Raw genomic sequence first — 18,447 nt, forward strand, 5'->3', positions numbered from 1 at the left:
TTTTAGGACGGAAACATTTTTTTAGCTATCACTTTTCTCTTGATTTGCACAGTTTTTCCTTCAAAATTTCCATACGTGGAACAGTACCAGGAACTTATAAAAGCCATAGAGGCCCGATTTCAACAAAGAAATAAAAAATTTTCCACAATTTTTTTGCCACGAGTGGTATGGCAGTGATACAAAATTCTCAAGAGGCACAGCCCAGCATGTAGTGCAGCTAGGAAGATCATTTCATTTGCACTGTGAAAGCTGAATGTTTAAACCATGCGATATTGGAAGCAGACTTTGCATTTCGTGTTTCAGTAGGTGTTTAATTAGCGTTATTTTTGAATGGTTACCAGGAGTAGTTCAAACCTAGAAGTTAGAATTGATGTAAATGTGTATGTGATTTCAAAACAAAAAAACTGCTTCCCACATTTCATTCTCTACAACTTCTGGTATCTATCTATTCATGTTTTGTTGGTAATGTTTAGTTGAATAGTTTTTTTCCTATTGTCCTTAAGAACAATCAAGGAAAATTTTTAAATAACTCAGAAACTAGTTACGTCACATTGAAACTAATTAGATATTTGAAATCAGCTAAAAAGACCAAACAAGCCCATGAAGTTTCATCAAAATTGGCTGGAAAGCAAGAAAAAAGTTTCTAAAACCTGTGTCTTACAAACTTAAAAAAAAAAAAAAAAAAGAAGAAAAAGAAGAGGTGTTGACTTTATGACACTCCAATGCTACACCTACACCTTGTGGGGGCCCTTGTTTCCCTACGCCTCGCCTGCACATGTTTTTGCGAGCTGGGAGCCGCCATTTTGGGTAGCCGGCGCGTCACGTAGGTCGTGTCCTCTTCATGACCCCGCGCGGCGCGCCGAACCGGCTCGCCCCGAACGTGTGCGCGAGGGCGCGAGGGAAGGAGGACCAGTTTGTCACCTTCCTTTGCGCCACCCTCTCCCCGACCTGGGGAAGATCTCCTCTCCCCTCCGAGCTGACCTGCGGGACGAACGAGCGCTCCGCCGGGGAGTCGACTGGGCGATTTGGTCAGAGTCGGCTGGCTCGGCAGTGCCTACGCCGAATGCCCCGATGACGGTGAACCCAGTTGGCTCCACGGACTCTGCCGAGAGATTCTGCCCTGATCGGTCGCCACGGGATGCCTCCCCTGCTCCCGCGGCCGTGATGACGGATATCGAGGTCTGAGCCCAGCGGCTTGAGCGAGCGACCGGAGCCACTGTCTCCCCGCGAGCGATAGTCGTGTTGTCTGGTATATGCCCTGTATCTGCCAGGCAATAAAGCCTCATTTTGGATTGCCGGAGCCTGTCTACCGCATGTGAGTACCCGAACCCGTGTGTGAGTCTTCGGATTCCGCAGGGCTAGTGTACGGCGCGTAGCGTTCTCTAGCGAAGCTAGACGGGGTCCTCTGCTATTCCGTACGTTAGCCCACAATCTTACTGTCGGAGACACTGGAGCTCCTCGATTCAAAGTCTCCAACTCACCACTGATAGGTCATGAATACATGAACGATTCTATACGCCATAAGAATATATGTGAAAAACGAATGCAAGCCAACGCAACCAGAAGCAAACATGAAGAAGAGACATACATTGAGTGATCGTGGGGTTTAACGCGCCGACGCTTCACAGACGATGAGGCACGCCGTAGTGGAGAGCTCGGGATTAATTTTGACCACCTGGGGGATCTTTAACGTGCGCCGAAATCTCGAACACACCAGCGTTTTTGCCTTTTGCCTCCATCAGAAAAGCGGCCGCTGCAGCCGGGAATCGAACCCGCGTCCCCCGTGCTCAGCAGCACAAGAGACATACAGACAGAATGGGCACCAGTCCTGCCTAGTGCCTGTTCTGCCTATGTGTCTCTTCTTTGCGTTTTGGTTCTTTGCATTTGCTACAGTGTCCAGGTTCCTTTACAGCCCCCTAGCCCAAACTTCTGCATTGTTGGGAAAGATCCTCCCCAGTGCTCCACTTTTCATTTAAAAAGCACGAAGTGGGCTTACAGACCCCCATAGGTTCCAAGGAAGTGATCAGAGTTCTTCAATATACACCAGTTGTGGGACTCCGCGTGACAACACGGGAGCCCCACTGCTTCATTGATACCGAGTGGCTAGCACGGCTGAAGTTTGCCACCGAAGTTTGCTTAACAACACAAGTTTACTTAACAACACAACTTAATAAAATGAAGCTTGTTCTTAAAATTAGGAAACATGATTAAACTAGGAAACGTTTACTTCTGTTTCCACTCTTTTTTTTTCTTTGCAACTTACGGCAGCAGCCACAAGCACTTGAGCACTACTTCCAACTTTCGTCGACAGATGGCAGGCTAGTCAGCTTGTCCCGTGCTGGCCGCTGTTTGCCACCCAGTGCAGGGGGGCCAACTGTGGACCAGTTCTTAATACACAGGCGGGCCTATGCGGAGTTTCAAAACTGGTGTAAACCGAGTCACTCTGGGAAGTCACAAAGAGACCACACCCACCTGTGGGTCCTTCTGGAGCACCGTGACCATCTCGCGGACCGCGGCCACCCGCTGCCGCTTGCTGGCGCTGTTCAGGGCCAGGAAGAGCGCGTCCCCAGTGCCTGCCAGGGGCCCGTGCTCCGAGCCAAACGCCCCGCTGCCTCTGGTCAGCCGCTCCACGGCCAGACGCGCCTGGCCGTCGCCACCAGACAGGTGGCGCTCCAGGCAGGCGTCCACTTCGTCGGGGCACCTGGCGCCAGACCGGTCCAGTTTGTGAACAAAGGGAGGTGGTGACACTAGCACCGACAAGGAGCGTGTAGGCGGAAGCACGTGGGTGCTGTGCCCACCTCCGCGCTCCCAAAAACAGGCTCGAAAGTTTTCGCGCGAACACATTAACCGGCCCACAAAGCAAAAAAAAAAAAAAAAAAAAAGGCGTCGCCACGGGCGTCTCTAACAGCAAAGCAGCTCCTATACCACGTGTCTGAAGAGTTCCACACCACCTCATTATAAGAGTACTGACACGAAACTTCAACGCTCGGATGATCATGCAAAAGGCTTCCGTTGCACACGGAGATATCTCCCGGCAAGTTTTAAAAGTGACCATTCAGTAGAACATATTTTAATCTTTTAATACATTTTAATCTTTGCGCTCACGAGGAAGCTCAGAACAGACACCCTTTCAACATCGGCATCAGCATGACGCCACCTCCTCCTGGCATGGCCCCTGGCCCCAAACTGCCGACGTCAGGGCTCCTGTGACGTGGCCAACGTGCTGGCTGCGGTTGGCACCCACTACTCTTCCAGGTGTACCACGTCACAGTTTCAGGACTGCCGTGTCATGCCGCCTGGGTGCAAGCAACCACGACCAACTATAAGCGCACACACACGGGTCCAGACCAGCTGTGGTGAAAAGGGAACAGGGACGTCAAGTGCGCCCTCCCGTCATCGTGGCCGCCACAATGTTTGTTTCATCAAAACCAAGACTGAAACGATTAAACAAGGCTGTAAATAATAATTTACGCTGTGACCGACCATCTAATGTGCCATTCTGTGATTAGTAAAGCTGGTAGGCACCCATAACAGTGACAAAAACGTGACACAAAAATTTCGTGTCAGTAATCCTTTCACACAGAATGCGGCCAAATTCAGCAGTAGCAACAGACGGCTGTCCACACCAATAAATGGCAGATCGGGGACAAGCAGTGGCACAACACGTTGGACGTGCATTGGTGCCATTCTAAAGCACGAAGTGCAAAGCGTCTCAAGTAGCAAGAGGGCAACGCACGACCAACACATACGGCCAACACACACGGCCAACACACGGCCGAAACGAAGCATCTCAGGCATTTTTGGACACTAACGCTTTCACATTCAGAAGCTTCAAGAAGTCTAAAAGGTCTTTTGTTATTCTGGGAGCTTAGCAACGTGGTCAGAATGCACTCTGGAAGGCCTGCATTCCCAGAGGTCTACGACGGCGCTCCTATAACTAGGAGAACATTTTTTGCCAAGTGTTTACTATTCTCTCCCGGAACATAGAATCAAATCTCGAAGCAGCCATTGCCGATTACATCCACCCGCCCTTACAGACCCCCAGCACGACAGCAGCCTTCAGTGCACACACAAACCTGAAAGCCAATTGCCGCCACGACCATGCCAGCCAGCTCAGCACCACTCCATCACCAACCCTTCATCACAATGTACTTCAGCACAATGTAGGCCACAACTTTGTGCTTTGTTTGGCAGCGATGAACTTTAAGTAATGCATTTAAGCCCAGCTACAACGAATACCACTTTGGCGAAATTTCTGGCACAGCGAATGGTTTACAATTTCTGGTTTCCAATTTTACCACAGTTGCCAATAAAAAATAACGCCCAAAAGTTTCCATCAATTAATGACTTCATCTGACAGGCCTCACTTTGACGGCACTTTCATGAAGAAAAAAATTGAACGTTTTGTATATTTGCCAACTAAAGACTGCAAAATTGTACATTTGCGACCTTGCAAACGAGCACACGGAATCAAATTGTGGTAATATCGTCACTTTGTCACTTTTTTACGCATGAGCGCATGTGTCTGCACTTGGAAAAATTCTGTCGCGGGTGAAAAAGCACAGACACAACGTGTCAGTCTCAACTTCCTCGTCTTCAGAGAAGAGAAATGATAAGAACAGGGTGAGTGCATTTCGTGACCTTGCAGCTGGGCAACATTTGATCCCTGTCCTTTTCACAAAGAAGTTTCCGCGACAACAAATTTTTTCAGCCAACAGTCAGTCAAAATCCTTCGCATAAGAAACTGAAGAAAATAAAGACAAAGAAAACATTCCACATGCAGCCTTTACAACTCGTGGAAACAGCATGGGACTAGCACTTGATGTTTGTCACTGAAGCCATGTTGGTCACCTACACTGCACAGAGAACTAGCGGATTTCTATTATGCACGACAATGTGCTCTAGCAATGCATGCCCAGCGAACTCACACCCAGAAAAAGTTCAAAAATAAGGCACAACAAACACACTGTCAAACCACAAAAGCCTCGAAGTAGTTGAAAGGACCAAGATGGTTCACACAGAGGCTGCTTATGATTTGTACGCACGCTAGGCAGTGAAAAATAGTTGTCAAAAACTGCGTCGCCTCTCGCTCCCCCTCCATCCGCCCAAGCGGCCCCTCACCTCTGACGAAGTATCTTCAGTATGTCCAAGATGCCCTCTGCATTGACGAAGTCAGAAAATTCGGTGCCGCTGTCGCCCATTTCGGTGCTCGACTGGAGGTCAACGTAGGTGTTGAAAAAGCAGCTGCATGTCCAAGAAGTACAGAAAACACCTTTTACAATACTGCTTTGTACCTCTTACAATACTGCTTTGTAAGAGCCTCAATCAGCCAACACTACCGTTAAACAATGAAAGCATTTGACAACAAACTATACAGGACACTCGCAGCAATTTTCGGATACAAGCTTAACATGGCGTTCACTCTGTCTTCCACTGTCTGACGGAACAAGACGTCCTTCTATAATGAAACAATAAGGAGAAACTAACGTGGTGACACCAATGTTCTTTGCTGCATAACACAAAAAGCGAATATAATTAATGATCAATTTTTTTAAAGACGTTATCATTTCTGACTGCTGCATTATCACTCTGCTATTTAACGGAAAAACTGACCAGCTGCCCTAACGCAGTAGTTCTTTTAATTTGTTTGTTGCTCTAACACAGTAGTTTTTTTAACCAGTTTTTTTTTCTTTTTTTTTTTTTGTTTCCTATGTATTCCAGTTTCCCGAAAAGGGTCATCCGACCAAAACCACAAAGGGAGCCACAAGGGAGGGGACTGGAGACTCCAACTGCAATGGGGAAACTCAATGCGCTTTCAAGCAACATAGTTGGCAAAATTACACACTGAGCAGCGTAAAGGCTATCGTAGGGTCCACCCACACGCAAGCTTTCCCACATTGCTCAAGCTACACTGGAGCCCACCTCTGCGTACAATGTGGCATAATGTTCCCAACATAAAAATTACAGGAAAAAAATGGGAAAAATTAAAGCCGTTCCACTCAATGTGGAAGCTGTCGGAAGTGCAGAGCAGTGACTCGCCATAATGGGCTGCACCGCCGTTATCCGCCCACTGCTACCACCCCATGCAATTCAAATTTCCCGCCTTCGCAGTGCTCACGCGCCCCCTGCCTGAAACTGCGCCAGCGGGAGTTCTGCTCTCTTTGTGCTTTTTCTCCACGCACGTGCCGGTGGTTCACCGCCACGTTCTGTGTTTTCTGTCGTAAAAACCAACCCAAAGGGCGTCCTTAACTAAAGGAACGTGGGCGCTGCCAGTTAATTACGTATATTTTGCCCCAAATGTACCAATACTTTTCTTTGCGGTAAACAACGCGAAGATGTATGACAAGCGCCTGCGTTTCACGAGTTTTCGAACGCTTCTAAGTTCTGACTATATAAACCGCTTGGCTTTCGAAGCCCCTGGGGTACGCCGCGAACAACAGCGTTACCCCGGGACGCCGCCTAGGTGCTCTATGTACCGTATTTATTCGAATGTAGGCCGGCCCCGATTCTAAGCCGACCCCCGAAAGTCCGAAGGCGCGAAAAAAAAAAAAAAAAAACTTACCTCGAATGTAGGCCGAACAAAAAGGCGAGGTCAGCGTTCACAAAAAGAAAACACGTTTATTGAGCATGAAGATGCGGTGCTGGAACTCAATCAGTTTCTCTTCAAAATCACCGGGCAACTTCTGGACGATTGAGGTTCGACGACGGAGGCTAAAGCCGAAGTGCTTCATGAATTTCTGTAGCCAGCCCCGACTGGCTTTGAAGTGTGCCCGCGATAAGCCCCGTTCCCTTAAGGGGGCTCACTGGTCTTTAACCAAAAAAGTTTATTTTTGCAGTTATGATGATGAAAATTTAGGGACACATGTAGTTTCTCATTCTGATTGTAGATATCAAATTTGTTTTTGAGTAAAATGATTATATTGAAATTTATTTGGATTTCTATATTCAATTTTTTGACAGCTTTTGTAAAAAAACTGCTGGAGGGATGGAGCTAAACATGGAACCAGTGAACTCTGCACTAATCAAAGAGTGCAATAAGACTAACATTATTGTTCTATCTGGTCTGTAGCAGAAGTTACGACCATTTGAAGTTTGGGCTTGAAAGGTGGCAACCAGAAAAACCGGTTTTGCCTTCCAGGCCCAAACTTCAAATGGTCGTAACTTCTGCTACAGACCAGATAGAATGATAATGTTAGTCTTATTGCACTCTTTGATTAGTGCAGAGTTCACTGGTTCCATGTTTAGCTCCATCCCTCCAGCAGTTTTTTTACAAAAGCTGTCAAAAAATTGAATATAGAAATCCAAATAAATTTCAATATAATCATTTTACTCAAAAACAAATTTGATATCTACAATCAGAATGAGAAACTACATGTGGTCCCCAATTTTCATCATCATAACTGCAAAAATAAAGTTTTTGATCAAAGACCCATGTGCCCCCTTAAAAGCTCCCTTGCTTTTGCCTGGAGCACTTCCGTCGTTACTGGAAGGGCAGCTGCTCGCTGCGTCTGAACGAAGTCAGCCAATGCCATCTCCATTTCATGGTGACGGCATTCTCGTGGTCCGGTGATTGCCAACCTCGTTGCGGCGCATGCAAATATCCTCTCCCGTTGCGTCCTCCACGACGGACATTTTTTTCATCCACGCCGAAGTCCCGTCCGGCTTGAACGTTCGACGACAACTCCGCGGCTTAAACAACTTTTCTTTTAAAAGCGGCACTATAATGGCACCGCTTCTTTTTGCGCTGTCAAAACCAAACGCCACGCCACAGAACAGGGCCACACCGCGTGCAGGCCACTGTCCGCACAATTCAAAATGGCGGCCTATGGCCCTTAAGTGGCTACTGGCTCGTCTAGTAATGGCTACAATACTTTCTTTTCTGGGTGGCGCTAGCTGCACGCTACTTCGCTTGGAAATTGGCGCGTATTTCAAAATCCTCGAATCCAAGCCGACTCTGGAGTTTGATATATCAGTATTTCAAAAAAAACTATCGGCTTAGATTCGAATAAATACGGTACTTGGGCCGAGCGAGCGAGATAGGACGACAAGGCGAGCGCCTAAAGTGCTCTGCACTTTAAAAAAAGAGCGTCACTTTAGAAAACACAACTGAACAACAGAAGTTTACACGCTCCTGTACCTGGTCTATACAGGCCCTGTTTAACACGACAGCAACTGGTTAGTGTTGACCGCGTGGGGAATACCTACTGTGCACAGATATCCTAAAACACACGTTAAAGGGGCCATGCAGACAAAATGCAAATTCGTTTTATTCAAAAAAGTTTTGTGTTTTATAGTACCCCCAGCCCTTGTCCAGAATCAAACGATGCCATATTCCCTGAGAAATTAATCAATTTAAGCTAAAATTTTGATTCTCCTGCCAAATCGTGTTTTTGTGACGTCTGCAATGATGCCGTATGTGCTGGGGAGACTTGCTTACCGTTAATCAACCTAGATGACGCCACCATACCGCAGCGAGCCATTTTCTGCATTCGTTTTTGACATTATTTGCACCAGGCTTGTTTTTCTTAAAGTAGAAAATAAGCGTTTCGTGTAACAAGGTGTTCGCTTGACAAATATGCTCACTTAAGACACCGTCGCGTACACCAATCGGCCAGTGTCGTCTGAGACAACCCCAAAGCGCCGCACTGCCATGTGGCTAAAACAAGCATAGTGCGCACAGTACCAACAGCACTATGCAGCGGTACTGTACTTTTGTAACTTCCACTTTTAACACCACTATTCTTACTGCCACAAAAAAAATGTGCCCACAATTTAGGTGCAAATAGCTCGTTCAGAACGCTTATAAGTTCTGCCTAAAATGTGTTTGCTTTTGCTGGCCTCAGCCAATCACCCAGCTGGGCATTGGACATCATAGGTTCTGTTACAGGAAATGAGCTACAGTTGAACCTCGTTATAAGAGACATGGATGTAAGAGACAAATGGGTATAAGAGACACTATTCACCCACATGGTTGGCTGCCCTATCTTTCCCATTAAATTGACCTCTTTTATAACAGACATTGGATGTAGGAGATTGGTTATAAGAGACAAGTCATCCTTGAAGTTTAATCAATAATCTCGCTTGTAACAGGCATTTTAACTTCAGATGCAGTGCCACCAGTCATTAATTGCAGTTGCTTCCATCGTGGAAACACAGGTGGATATCAGACAGACACCTGCAGTCGCTATTTATTAAACTTCAGCAAACATAGTAATTCAGTCAGCTATGAAACGACTATGAGAAGCCCTGCCAATGGAAATGCAACTTACAGAAGTGGTTGAAGCTTACTGCCATCCATTGGAGCACGAGCGCACATGCGGGCTCTCCCACTCACGTAGCTCCCAATCAAGAAGCATCGCAGATGTTGAATCCTGCAAGCGTAATGAATATCCTGAGCACACAGCGGAAGAAGCTGTGTGCTCCGGCTATTCATCAGGCTTGTGAACTCAACATCTACGATTCATCTTCCACAAACAGTGAAAGGAAAGAAAGCTTGTACAATCAGTTGTAAAAAAAGCGTAAATACAGTCATGAAGCAAACAAAGATTCAGAACTGTTTCATAAATTCTGGGGGCCAAACATAAATTAGAATGAATCTTCTGCAACATTCTGTAGCGTTCTTTTGAGCTTATTTTAGTCATACGGTGCCCACATTGAACTATGGGTTGGTCAGTTAGTGAAAACATGGTACCCTGCTTATAAGAGACATCTTGTATAAGAGACAGAAACTGCTCCCCGGTAAGTGTCTCTTATAAAGGGGTTCAACTGTAGTGGGTCGCATGGCCATTCTCTTTCTTCCTAATTATGTAGCTTATTTGAGTGAAGTTCATGCTTAAAGGCGGGGCCGGCATGATTCTAACGAGGCAAGCTTTCGAATGAACCAAACCTGTGTTTCGTCTGCACGGCCCCTTTGAAAATCAGAGTTGTTCAATATACTACACCAGTTGCAAAAATCTGCTTCAGAATGTGGGCCACGGGAGCACCCCTGCTTCGGTGTAGCTGAAAGGGCCAGCGCAACACGTAACAGACAAAAACTGAACCTGGCTGAACGTTTACTTATCAACGCAACTTAATAAAATGAAGCTTGCTTTTCAAATTCCGAAACACTAAATTAGGCCCTGTTTACTTACGTTTTCACCGTTTGCCTTTCCCGACTTACGGCGGCAGCCACAAGCACTTGAGTTATACTTCAACTTCTGCAAAGGAAAGAAGTTTGACGTCCACCTGAATGCAGCCGTACGGCTACAAAGGAAAGCTATTCAGCTTCCTCAGAAACTTCGCAGTGGAAGAAAAACTGCCAGGACAAATTTTTCTTCAACTGCGAAGTTTCTGAGGAAGCTGAACAGCTTTCCTTTGTAGCCGTATGGCTGCATTCAGGTGGATGTCAAACTTTCCTTTGCAGAAACTTACTCCACCTTGGGCATTTCCCCCAAATCTGGTCGATACTTCAACTTCCTGTCGAAAGACAACAGGCTCGTCAACTTGCCTCATTCTCACGCCCGATCGCCCTAAGCGCAGGGGGGGCCAACCGGTTTCTGAAACCTACGCGGAGTTCCCCAACTGCTATACATTGAGTAACTGTGGTTGCAATGGGTACATCAGTGCAAGCACGGCAGCTGCAGATGGGAGCCATGAGCGACACTCACTTGACAACAAAGTCGGCGTAGCCATCGAGGGAGAGCGCCAACTGGACCAGAGACTTGAGGAGAGCCGCATGGCTGCTGGCCCCTCCCTCTCCCTCCTCCCCCTCCTCCAGGGGGCGTTTCGGACACAGCACCGACTTGGTGAGCTGCGCCAAAAGCGGCTTGAGCAGTGGCGCCACCGAGTGCCTCGAGGCCAGCTCGCCCATTGCGGACACCAGGCGGCGTTTGTGGTGCTTCACCAGGGCTTGGAACGACCTGGCGGTGGAATCGGGAAAGTTTGGGGTCAGGAAACATTTTTAAGGGGGGACTCAGGTCTTAAAGGGACCCTGCAACACTTGCCATCGACTACTAGTACTGTATTTTGGGATAACGTCTATTGTCCCAGAAATCTCCTCCCGCAAGAATTATGAAAATCCGTTCACAATTAACGAAACTACGCGCGATGAGAAATCGCGCATAATCGTTCCCTCTCAACTCGAGCGCGGACAAGGCGACGAAAGCTGCGCGCTCTCTCCCGGAGAGGGGGGCGGCTCGCGGCGTTCTCTTCGGCAGCCTTCGATATATCACATGCCGGGTAGTTTTCTCCTTTTCTCCGCAACGCGGAGGGGCCTATTTCCGGTCTGGTGCCACAAAAAAGCAGGCATGAGTGCCTGCTCGCAAGTGCGCGCTCGGGCTGGTAGGGCGTTTTTGAAGCAATAAACGTTTGTAGTCGAGTGGTCCCGTTGAAAGGGAAGTATTGAGCTCATCACTCAAACTCCGCGCGCACTCAAAACACAAAATATACGGCAAAACTGTGCCTACAGGTTCAGGCATAGAAGAGGTTCGCACACAGCGATGACGACGACGGAAATGGGAGAATCTAGCCGCGAAGTTGACCAGTGACAGCCGATCGGGCAGCCATGGCCTATGTGACGTCCCTTAGGCCATGCATAATGAGGACAACTGAAGAGAGAGCGGTTTGTTTTTCCATGTCTTTCACATCGATTTGCGCGCTCACCGCTTCACGTGCACGTGTAATATTTGGCTCAGGTATTCCTGGCAGTGTAATCTAAACGTCGTGCAGGTTTACTTGTACTGCTCAAAGAGTGTTGCAGGGTCCCTTTAAAGGAGCCATGAAGAGAAAATACAACTTCGTATAGTTTGAAAGAACTAGGATTCAGTGTCTCACTCAGTTTCATTAGAGCCACAAAAGATGTTTTTTTAACGAAAAGAAAGCAAGAAGTATTTAAAAAAAATTACGCCATATCCACGGAATGAATGATGATAAGTGGGGCGAAGCTCGAGAGGGGGAGATCATCGGTAACCGTAACTCTCCCGTGAAAGTTCGCCCCGTGAAAGTTCGCCCATTACATCATTAAGAAAGACGTAAGACTGTGTGCGTACATTGTACAAATCAACTTTTATTTTCGGAGTCAATGCTCCCAGGCCCAGACCTGGTGAAAGACCCCGCGTCATCGAGGACTACCCCACACCTCCATCACAATTTGTCACGTAGGATGGGACAGAACGGTAAAGAAAGAACTTTTATTTAGGGCGAACTTGTGCCCGAACAAGACGAGAGGAAACGAGCAAAGGTCCTTGCGTCTCGTTCAATCTCCGAGAACGACTGCCTGCGTTCGTGGCGTGATCTCTTGCGTGATCTCCCCCTCGCAGTGCACGTGCGCTCGCGCCTCCGTTGGCGAACACAGACAAGCTCGCGCTCCCGGTGCCGAGTTTGCGCTGCCGGTTGCAGCCGGTTCTTGCGCGTGCAACGCGGCCCACTTTGCGACATCTCCGAAAGCATGCGGCGGTCACGTACCACGAGACACAAGGGATGGACAGACCCATGACTTAAGGAGCTTCGCCCCTAAAACTTCCAAATTTCGCGCCACAGTGATGTGTTATGAGCAAGAATGGCGTCATACGGGCCAACAATAAAGCATAATTTTCAGTGCGTTAACTGCACGTTAGCGTTCAAGTGATGCGGTCAAATGGAACTAGAGGCCCCACTACAGACGTCCAGTCATGTGTCGTCGCGACAGGTCAGTTAGGCGGCCGCCAATCGCACAAACAAGGTTCCGTGACGTCATAGAAAAGTTGCGGGAAATTGGCTAGGGGGTCGCGACTGCTTCACACATTTTCTTTCATATCTACGTTATTTGTTCGAAGATTGTAATGATATTGGGAATGTCAATGTTATCGGGACTAAGCAGACTTTCTAATAAACCCAACTTGTACTTTGTCTTCATGGCTCCTTGAAACAACTTCTTTTATTTTTGAAGTAAACTCTGCGAAACTTGTCAGACTTGCTGCTTTTTCTCCCCTGACTTGGAATACGCCATTATTACAGCGAAGCTGTTGGCCTCTAGTTGGTCGGAAAATTTCGTGTCGTAAACAAAAAACCTGGGCAGGAGTCGACCCAGCAGTTCTCGCCCAAGACACCGAGCGCATTCATCAGGCTAATGAGGCATACAGCATAGACCTCAGTATTCATTTTTAAAAACCACAAAACAAGCATCTAAACCTCCTTATGAATGATAAGGTGCCTGTGAACAATGTGACCCCCCCCCCCCCCCCCCCCCCCTCCCCCAAGTGTTCCTGGTAAAGATTATGTTTGAAGGCTAGGCAGGACTATAGCGTCACTAAATAGAGCAGTCCTTGCCCAAGACGCCGAGCGCATGCATTAGGTTAGGCAGGACCCGGCATTTGCCGCCAGAGAAGCCGCGTGCCAGCCCGTCGAGACAACGATAAACATTTCATACTATCCCCCACCAGCATTTGTAGTAGTTTACAACAATTACGCTGGACATCCACTTTCACAGGGCAGGATGGCGACCATTTTTTTTTTTCAGCTCGTCAATTAGTTCCAAAGATAATTAGAGATAATTAGCCATTTTCGGAGGAACAATAGATTAAACAGTGTTAGTCACAGAACTGTAATCTTTATAATTTCCAATACTATGAACCCTGGTGAGTGCAGTAAGAGAATCGGTTTTTTGATGCATCGCTTGGAACTAATTTCACAGCTCATTAAACTTTGGTAGCACCAGTGGCAAGGAACCAGTTTGAGTGCCCATTTCAAACACCAAAGTTTGACGAGCTGTAAAATTAGTTTCAAGCAATGCATCAAAAAATTTCGGTGCCCCATATTTGCATGCCCCTAATAGTAGAAACCAAACACAGGCTGGGCATATAAAGATAACTGAAACACAAAGCAATATGTCAGAACATACTCCATGAGGTACACATCCAAAGTCGCACACATACACCATCCTCAAGCTTTGGGAGCAGCAAAACACGGTTGGAAGAAGCCTTCAAACCAATGCCTCCAAGTCCATGCACATTCCCACAGGACCCTGCTTACACATTAACTGAACAAATTGCATACAGTCTTCCTAGCACAAAGACACGGACGTGACTATCCTTGGTGGTGCCTGCCTGTTCACGCCAAACTCGCCCATCGCCTTCCACCCGTACTCACGCTTTCGGAAGTGCCTCGATCCCCTGCAGGCTCATCAGGACCAGCAGGCAGAGCAGGCCGCCCGTAAGGCTATCAGCTTTCAGGCTCTGGACGAGGGGAAAGAAGTTTTCAAGGTCACAAAACGAGGTGGGCATCTTTAAAAGCAGAGCGCTTGAAGGTGTTTAAGTGTGTACACTTACATGAACGCACTAAAGGCAGGCAAATATTTTAAAATAAAATTGAGGTGTTTAACAAGCCAAACATACACCTAGGCCATGAAACATGCAGTAGTTGAGGGCTTGACCACCCAGGGTCAATTTTAACCACCCAGGGATCTTAAGTGGGCACTGAAATCACAATACAGAGGTATTTTCGCTTTTTGTGTCCATCAGACGCGCGGCCACCACGGCCCGGAATCCAACCTGTGTCTTCGTGCTCAGCAAGCAAATATTTATTTCTTGTCAGCAGCACATCAAATAGCTCTCTCTTTGATATTCACTCCAACTTCAACATTACCACTAGGAGAGAGGGGGGGGGATCGTGTATTATGCTATGTTCAGACTACCGACGTAACAGCCATATCGTGCGCTATGGACGTAAAAAACTGGCGTTTCACGCAGTTGGTTGGCTGAGACGTGAAATGATGTCATTATTTAAAGATATTACGACCGTCGCGACAATAGTCTGAACCTGGCGTTAGACGTACTGAGCAGTCAGGCTCAGACTTCAAGTAGTTGTTAGTGGCAAAGGAAGCATCACTGCTCTGCTAAAATGACGCCTGAAAATGCAGAGAGCCAATCTCCCAACAACTATTAATGGCGCTGGTATAGGTTACCAGCCTTAAGTACTTGCCGTGTGCTTTGCAAAAGGCTCCACTTTCGTTGAGGAAAACTCGGCCAACCTAATGTTTTGAGGGTGCACCCACTGCCCTAAAGCTTCAGCCCCAAAAAGCTGTCTTTCCCCTTTCATACGGCCACTCAGAGGGCCATCTCAGACGGCAAGAACAAACCAAAAACCGCGCTGCCCAAATACCACATTTATTCGAATATAAGGCGCAAGGTTTTTTTCCCCAAAATCCGCAGTCTCGAAGTCATACCCCGCCTTATATCCGAAGATCAGTACATACATATACACTGGAACCCTGATAATACGACTTTCGAGGGACCGCGAGAAAGCGTTGTGTGATTGGAGTGTCGTACGACCAGTGTGCGGGTAAATGCCGGTCTAGAAGACAGTCTCATACGGCAGGTGGGCAAAGCACTTATTTAAACTACTATATTTAGCACATTGTCGCACTATTTGTGAACCGTTAGCTGAAATTCCAAATTAAAAAAAAAAAGCAACGCCTATGTTCTGCTGCCTTCCCCTTCATGGCGTCCGGCTAGCCCACCAGCCAAGCATTGTGCGCTACGCGACACGTGTGCCAGCCGGCGCTATTTATAGCCAACCAGCCCCGTGCCTTGCGCGCGCTAGATAAGACCGGCTTGGTCAGACCCGACGTAACCAGTGACGGCGCACTCACATGGTTGCCTGGGTCCGTGCCTCGCCAGTGAATACAGCCTGTATATATTCTTGCTCCATGGTTCCTGCCAACCAGCGCGACACACTACGTGGGGAACAGAACACTCACCTTAGCGACGCGGATAAGCAGTTCGCGTGCAAACTCCTTGTTCAGCACGGACCTCCGTGCGAGCTGGCCGACGACGAGGTACGTGGCAGCGCGGTGGTCGGCAGCCGACGATGCCAGGCCCTTGAGCACGTATGGCAGCAGCATGGCCACCGTTTGGTCCGTGATACGCTTGCTGGCTTCCAGCGTGCCGAGCACGGTGGTGGCGTACAGGCCGATTGCCGCCCGCAAGGCCACGGGGCTTTCCGAGTGGACCTGAACAAGGGAAACGTCCGATGAATAAGGCAATGTCGATGACAGCTTCAGAGTTTCATACTATGTAACAAGCTAGTTCAAATTGAACAGAATTCGAATTAGCAGGCGGGCGCTAGAACGAATGCCGAGCTCATTGCAGCTGATAGCAGGCCAAGAAACCAGGCCAACACTGCCTACTGTGCAAGTGAAAACCTGTGACGGCATGCACCAGGGGCGGTATTCTCGAGTTTTGTCCCTTTTGCGTCCCTTTCAGAAGTGTCCCTTTTGGCGAGCCCTGATTGGCTAAAAGCAAACAACAGGAAGTGACGTAACGCAAGTGCGGCAAACCTACTGCCCATGGAGGAAAGAAAAGGTTCTACTGCCAAAGCCCACTGCTTAACCGGAAGTACGTCACGATGAAAGGGATGCAAAAGGGACGTTTTCAAAAGGGACAGTTACGAGAATACCGCCCCTGAGCACGTCAGTGCTCTGGTGCATGCTGTCACAGGTTTTGAGCGCTAGTTCCACCAGTCAAGTGCACTTTGCACCTCTTGCGTGCCTCTTTGTGCTTCTCTCTCTTTGTTTTGCGCCTTGCAGATTTGGTTTGGTTTTGAAACACATTGTACTCACTATGAGCCGACTTCTACCTCCAAAAAGCAGTGTAGGCCAGGAACTAGGGGGGTGTGAATACTCTAATATTCAAGTACAAATCGAATAGTACCTCCGCGAATATTTCGATTCGCAAATCAAATATCAACTATTCGATTTTTCGAATGGTTGATCTAAACGTTCCTGGCTTTGCGAAAGTGAGAGATGTTGGCGCACGCTAACGCACTTCTGCTACACCATCTGCTCGGCAAGTTTCATCCAAATCGCGCTTTCGACGAGCGCGCCTTGCAGAGCTTGTAAATTTTATCATGCTGCACGGAGTAATCTGCAATTGCGTCGATAAGATCTTCTTTTCGAGCCATTGCTATGGTGGCTATACCGTCGCCGTCGGCTATACTGTGGCTATACCGTCGCTGCTCCAGATTCCTGGAGTACCGCCGATAAGTTGAAAAGTGCGTTCTCCGGGTTGAAAAAGAACATCATGTCTCCCAAACATGCGAAGTACCTTGTGCTTTTGCACAAAAACCTATGAAAAATCGAGGCCCGTAAAAAAAATTGACATTCGATATTCGATTCGATACTTGGCTTTTTTTCCGAATTCGATTCAATATTCGATTCAAAAGTTACTATTCGGCATTCGCACACCCCTATACCAGGAACTGCTAGTACGAACGAATTGTCGTGAACACTGACACACTCGCATTATAGGGAGTTTTCCCCCACTGAAATACAGTGTTGCATCATGACAAAGGTAGCAGATTAAATTAACTGTAAGTTCAAATTAACCGACTTCGAATCAATGAGCTAGTACTGTACGTATACTAGAGGGAAACATGCAAGCCTCAGTTGTGCTGGGAAGAGGCATTCCACCGCTACTTGGCACGGCTTGGCGATGGGCTCAGAAGTTGCCTGTGGCTTAGAAAACCCTAATTATTGCTCAAAATTGCACAAGTTGGTTCATAATCAAGGGATGAGTTCAGCTGGAACATTAAAAAGCAAAGACGGTTGAAAAGAAACGTGAACACAATGCTGTGTTCATCTCGAACTTAAACCGTCCAGTCACTATTGCTCATAAAATACTACCGTAATTACCTGATTCTAACGCGCCCCCGATTCTAACGCGCACCCGATTTTCTAGACAAAAAAATGAAAAACTTGCACCTCCGATTGTAACGCGCACGGAACTTTGTGAGCAAGAAAAACGAATGCGAGAGAAACGGGCGAATTATTTCCCGAAGTAATCTCGTGCATCTCACTCCTCGTTGCTCTCCGAGAGCTCCTTGTCGCCTTTCGCTGACCGCGACATCTCGTCCTCGGTGCCATCAAGCGTGTTCGCGATGCCACACTTCTGAACGAATGTTCAACCATGGTCCATGGGATCGTGGCCCACGTCTCACACGCCCACCCCACCAGCTTCTCCAAAGGCACACGCTTCAGCAAACCGCTCGTTGTGAACGCGTGGGAGCCGCTCGTAAGCCGTGGAAGCGGCGCACCTTCGTTGCCGCTTCTCCCATTGCTGCTATCAAGCGCGCAAGTGGAATAATTTGACGATTTGTGTGAACGCTGATAGAAAACCCTAGGCGTGCTAGGCGCCTAGATCCGAAAAATTGTTGCTAAAAGCTTTGGCGCCATCTTGAGATGGCGATGGCGATGGGTGAAACGAAATTTCAGCTGTTTTGGCAGTTTCGGTTTCGTATCCGATTCTAACGCGCATGCCATTTTTTGGCCTGTTTTTCCGGAAAAAAAGTGCGCGTTAGAATCGGGTAATTACGGTATTTAAAGTTGACTTCTTAGTACAAAAGTGTAACTTACAAGAGCCTTTCCGCGAGAAATTTTTAAAGGAGTGCTGACACCAAAATTTTATGTTCCTTTTTTTATTGATTTTACCAATGCTT

The 18,447-nt window shown here is 47.6% G+C and overlaps 1 protein-coding gene across 1 annotated transcript in view; it reads right to left on the reverse strand.

The window, feature by feature from the left end:
* Positions 1 to 18,447, reverse strand: part of LOC144158903 (HEAT repeat-containing protein 1-like) — a 165,482-nt gene that overhangs the window by 135,875 nt on the left and 11,160 nt on the right. The window contains exons 6-10 of the mRNA XM_077690090.1: positions 15,713 to 15,964; positions 14,104 to 14,189; positions 10,647 to 10,898; positions 5,122 to 5,244; positions 2,473 to 2,701 (exon numbers count right to left, since the gene is read on the reverse strand). Of these exons, the coding sequence (XP_077546216.1) occupies positions 2,473 to 2,701; positions 5,122 to 5,244; positions 10,647 to 10,898; positions 14,104 to 14,189; positions 15,713 to 15,964 (942 nt within the window). The remainder of the gene's footprint in view (positions 1 to 2,472; positions 2,702 to 5,121; positions 5,245 to 10,646; positions 10,899 to 14,103; positions 14,190 to 15,712; positions 15,965 to 18,447) is intronic.

The sequence above is a fragment of the Haemaphysalis longicornis genome, unplaced genomic scaffold, assembly GCF_048455015.1.
Source record: "Haemaphysalis longicornis isolate Haplotype H1 unplaced genomic scaffold, Haemaphysalis longicornis Haplotype H1 scaffold_10, whole genome shotgun sequence".
In the NCBI taxonomy this organism is placed as follows: Eukaryota; Metazoa; Arthropoda; class Arachnida; order Ixodida; family Ixodidae; genus Haemaphysalis; species Haemaphysalis longicornis.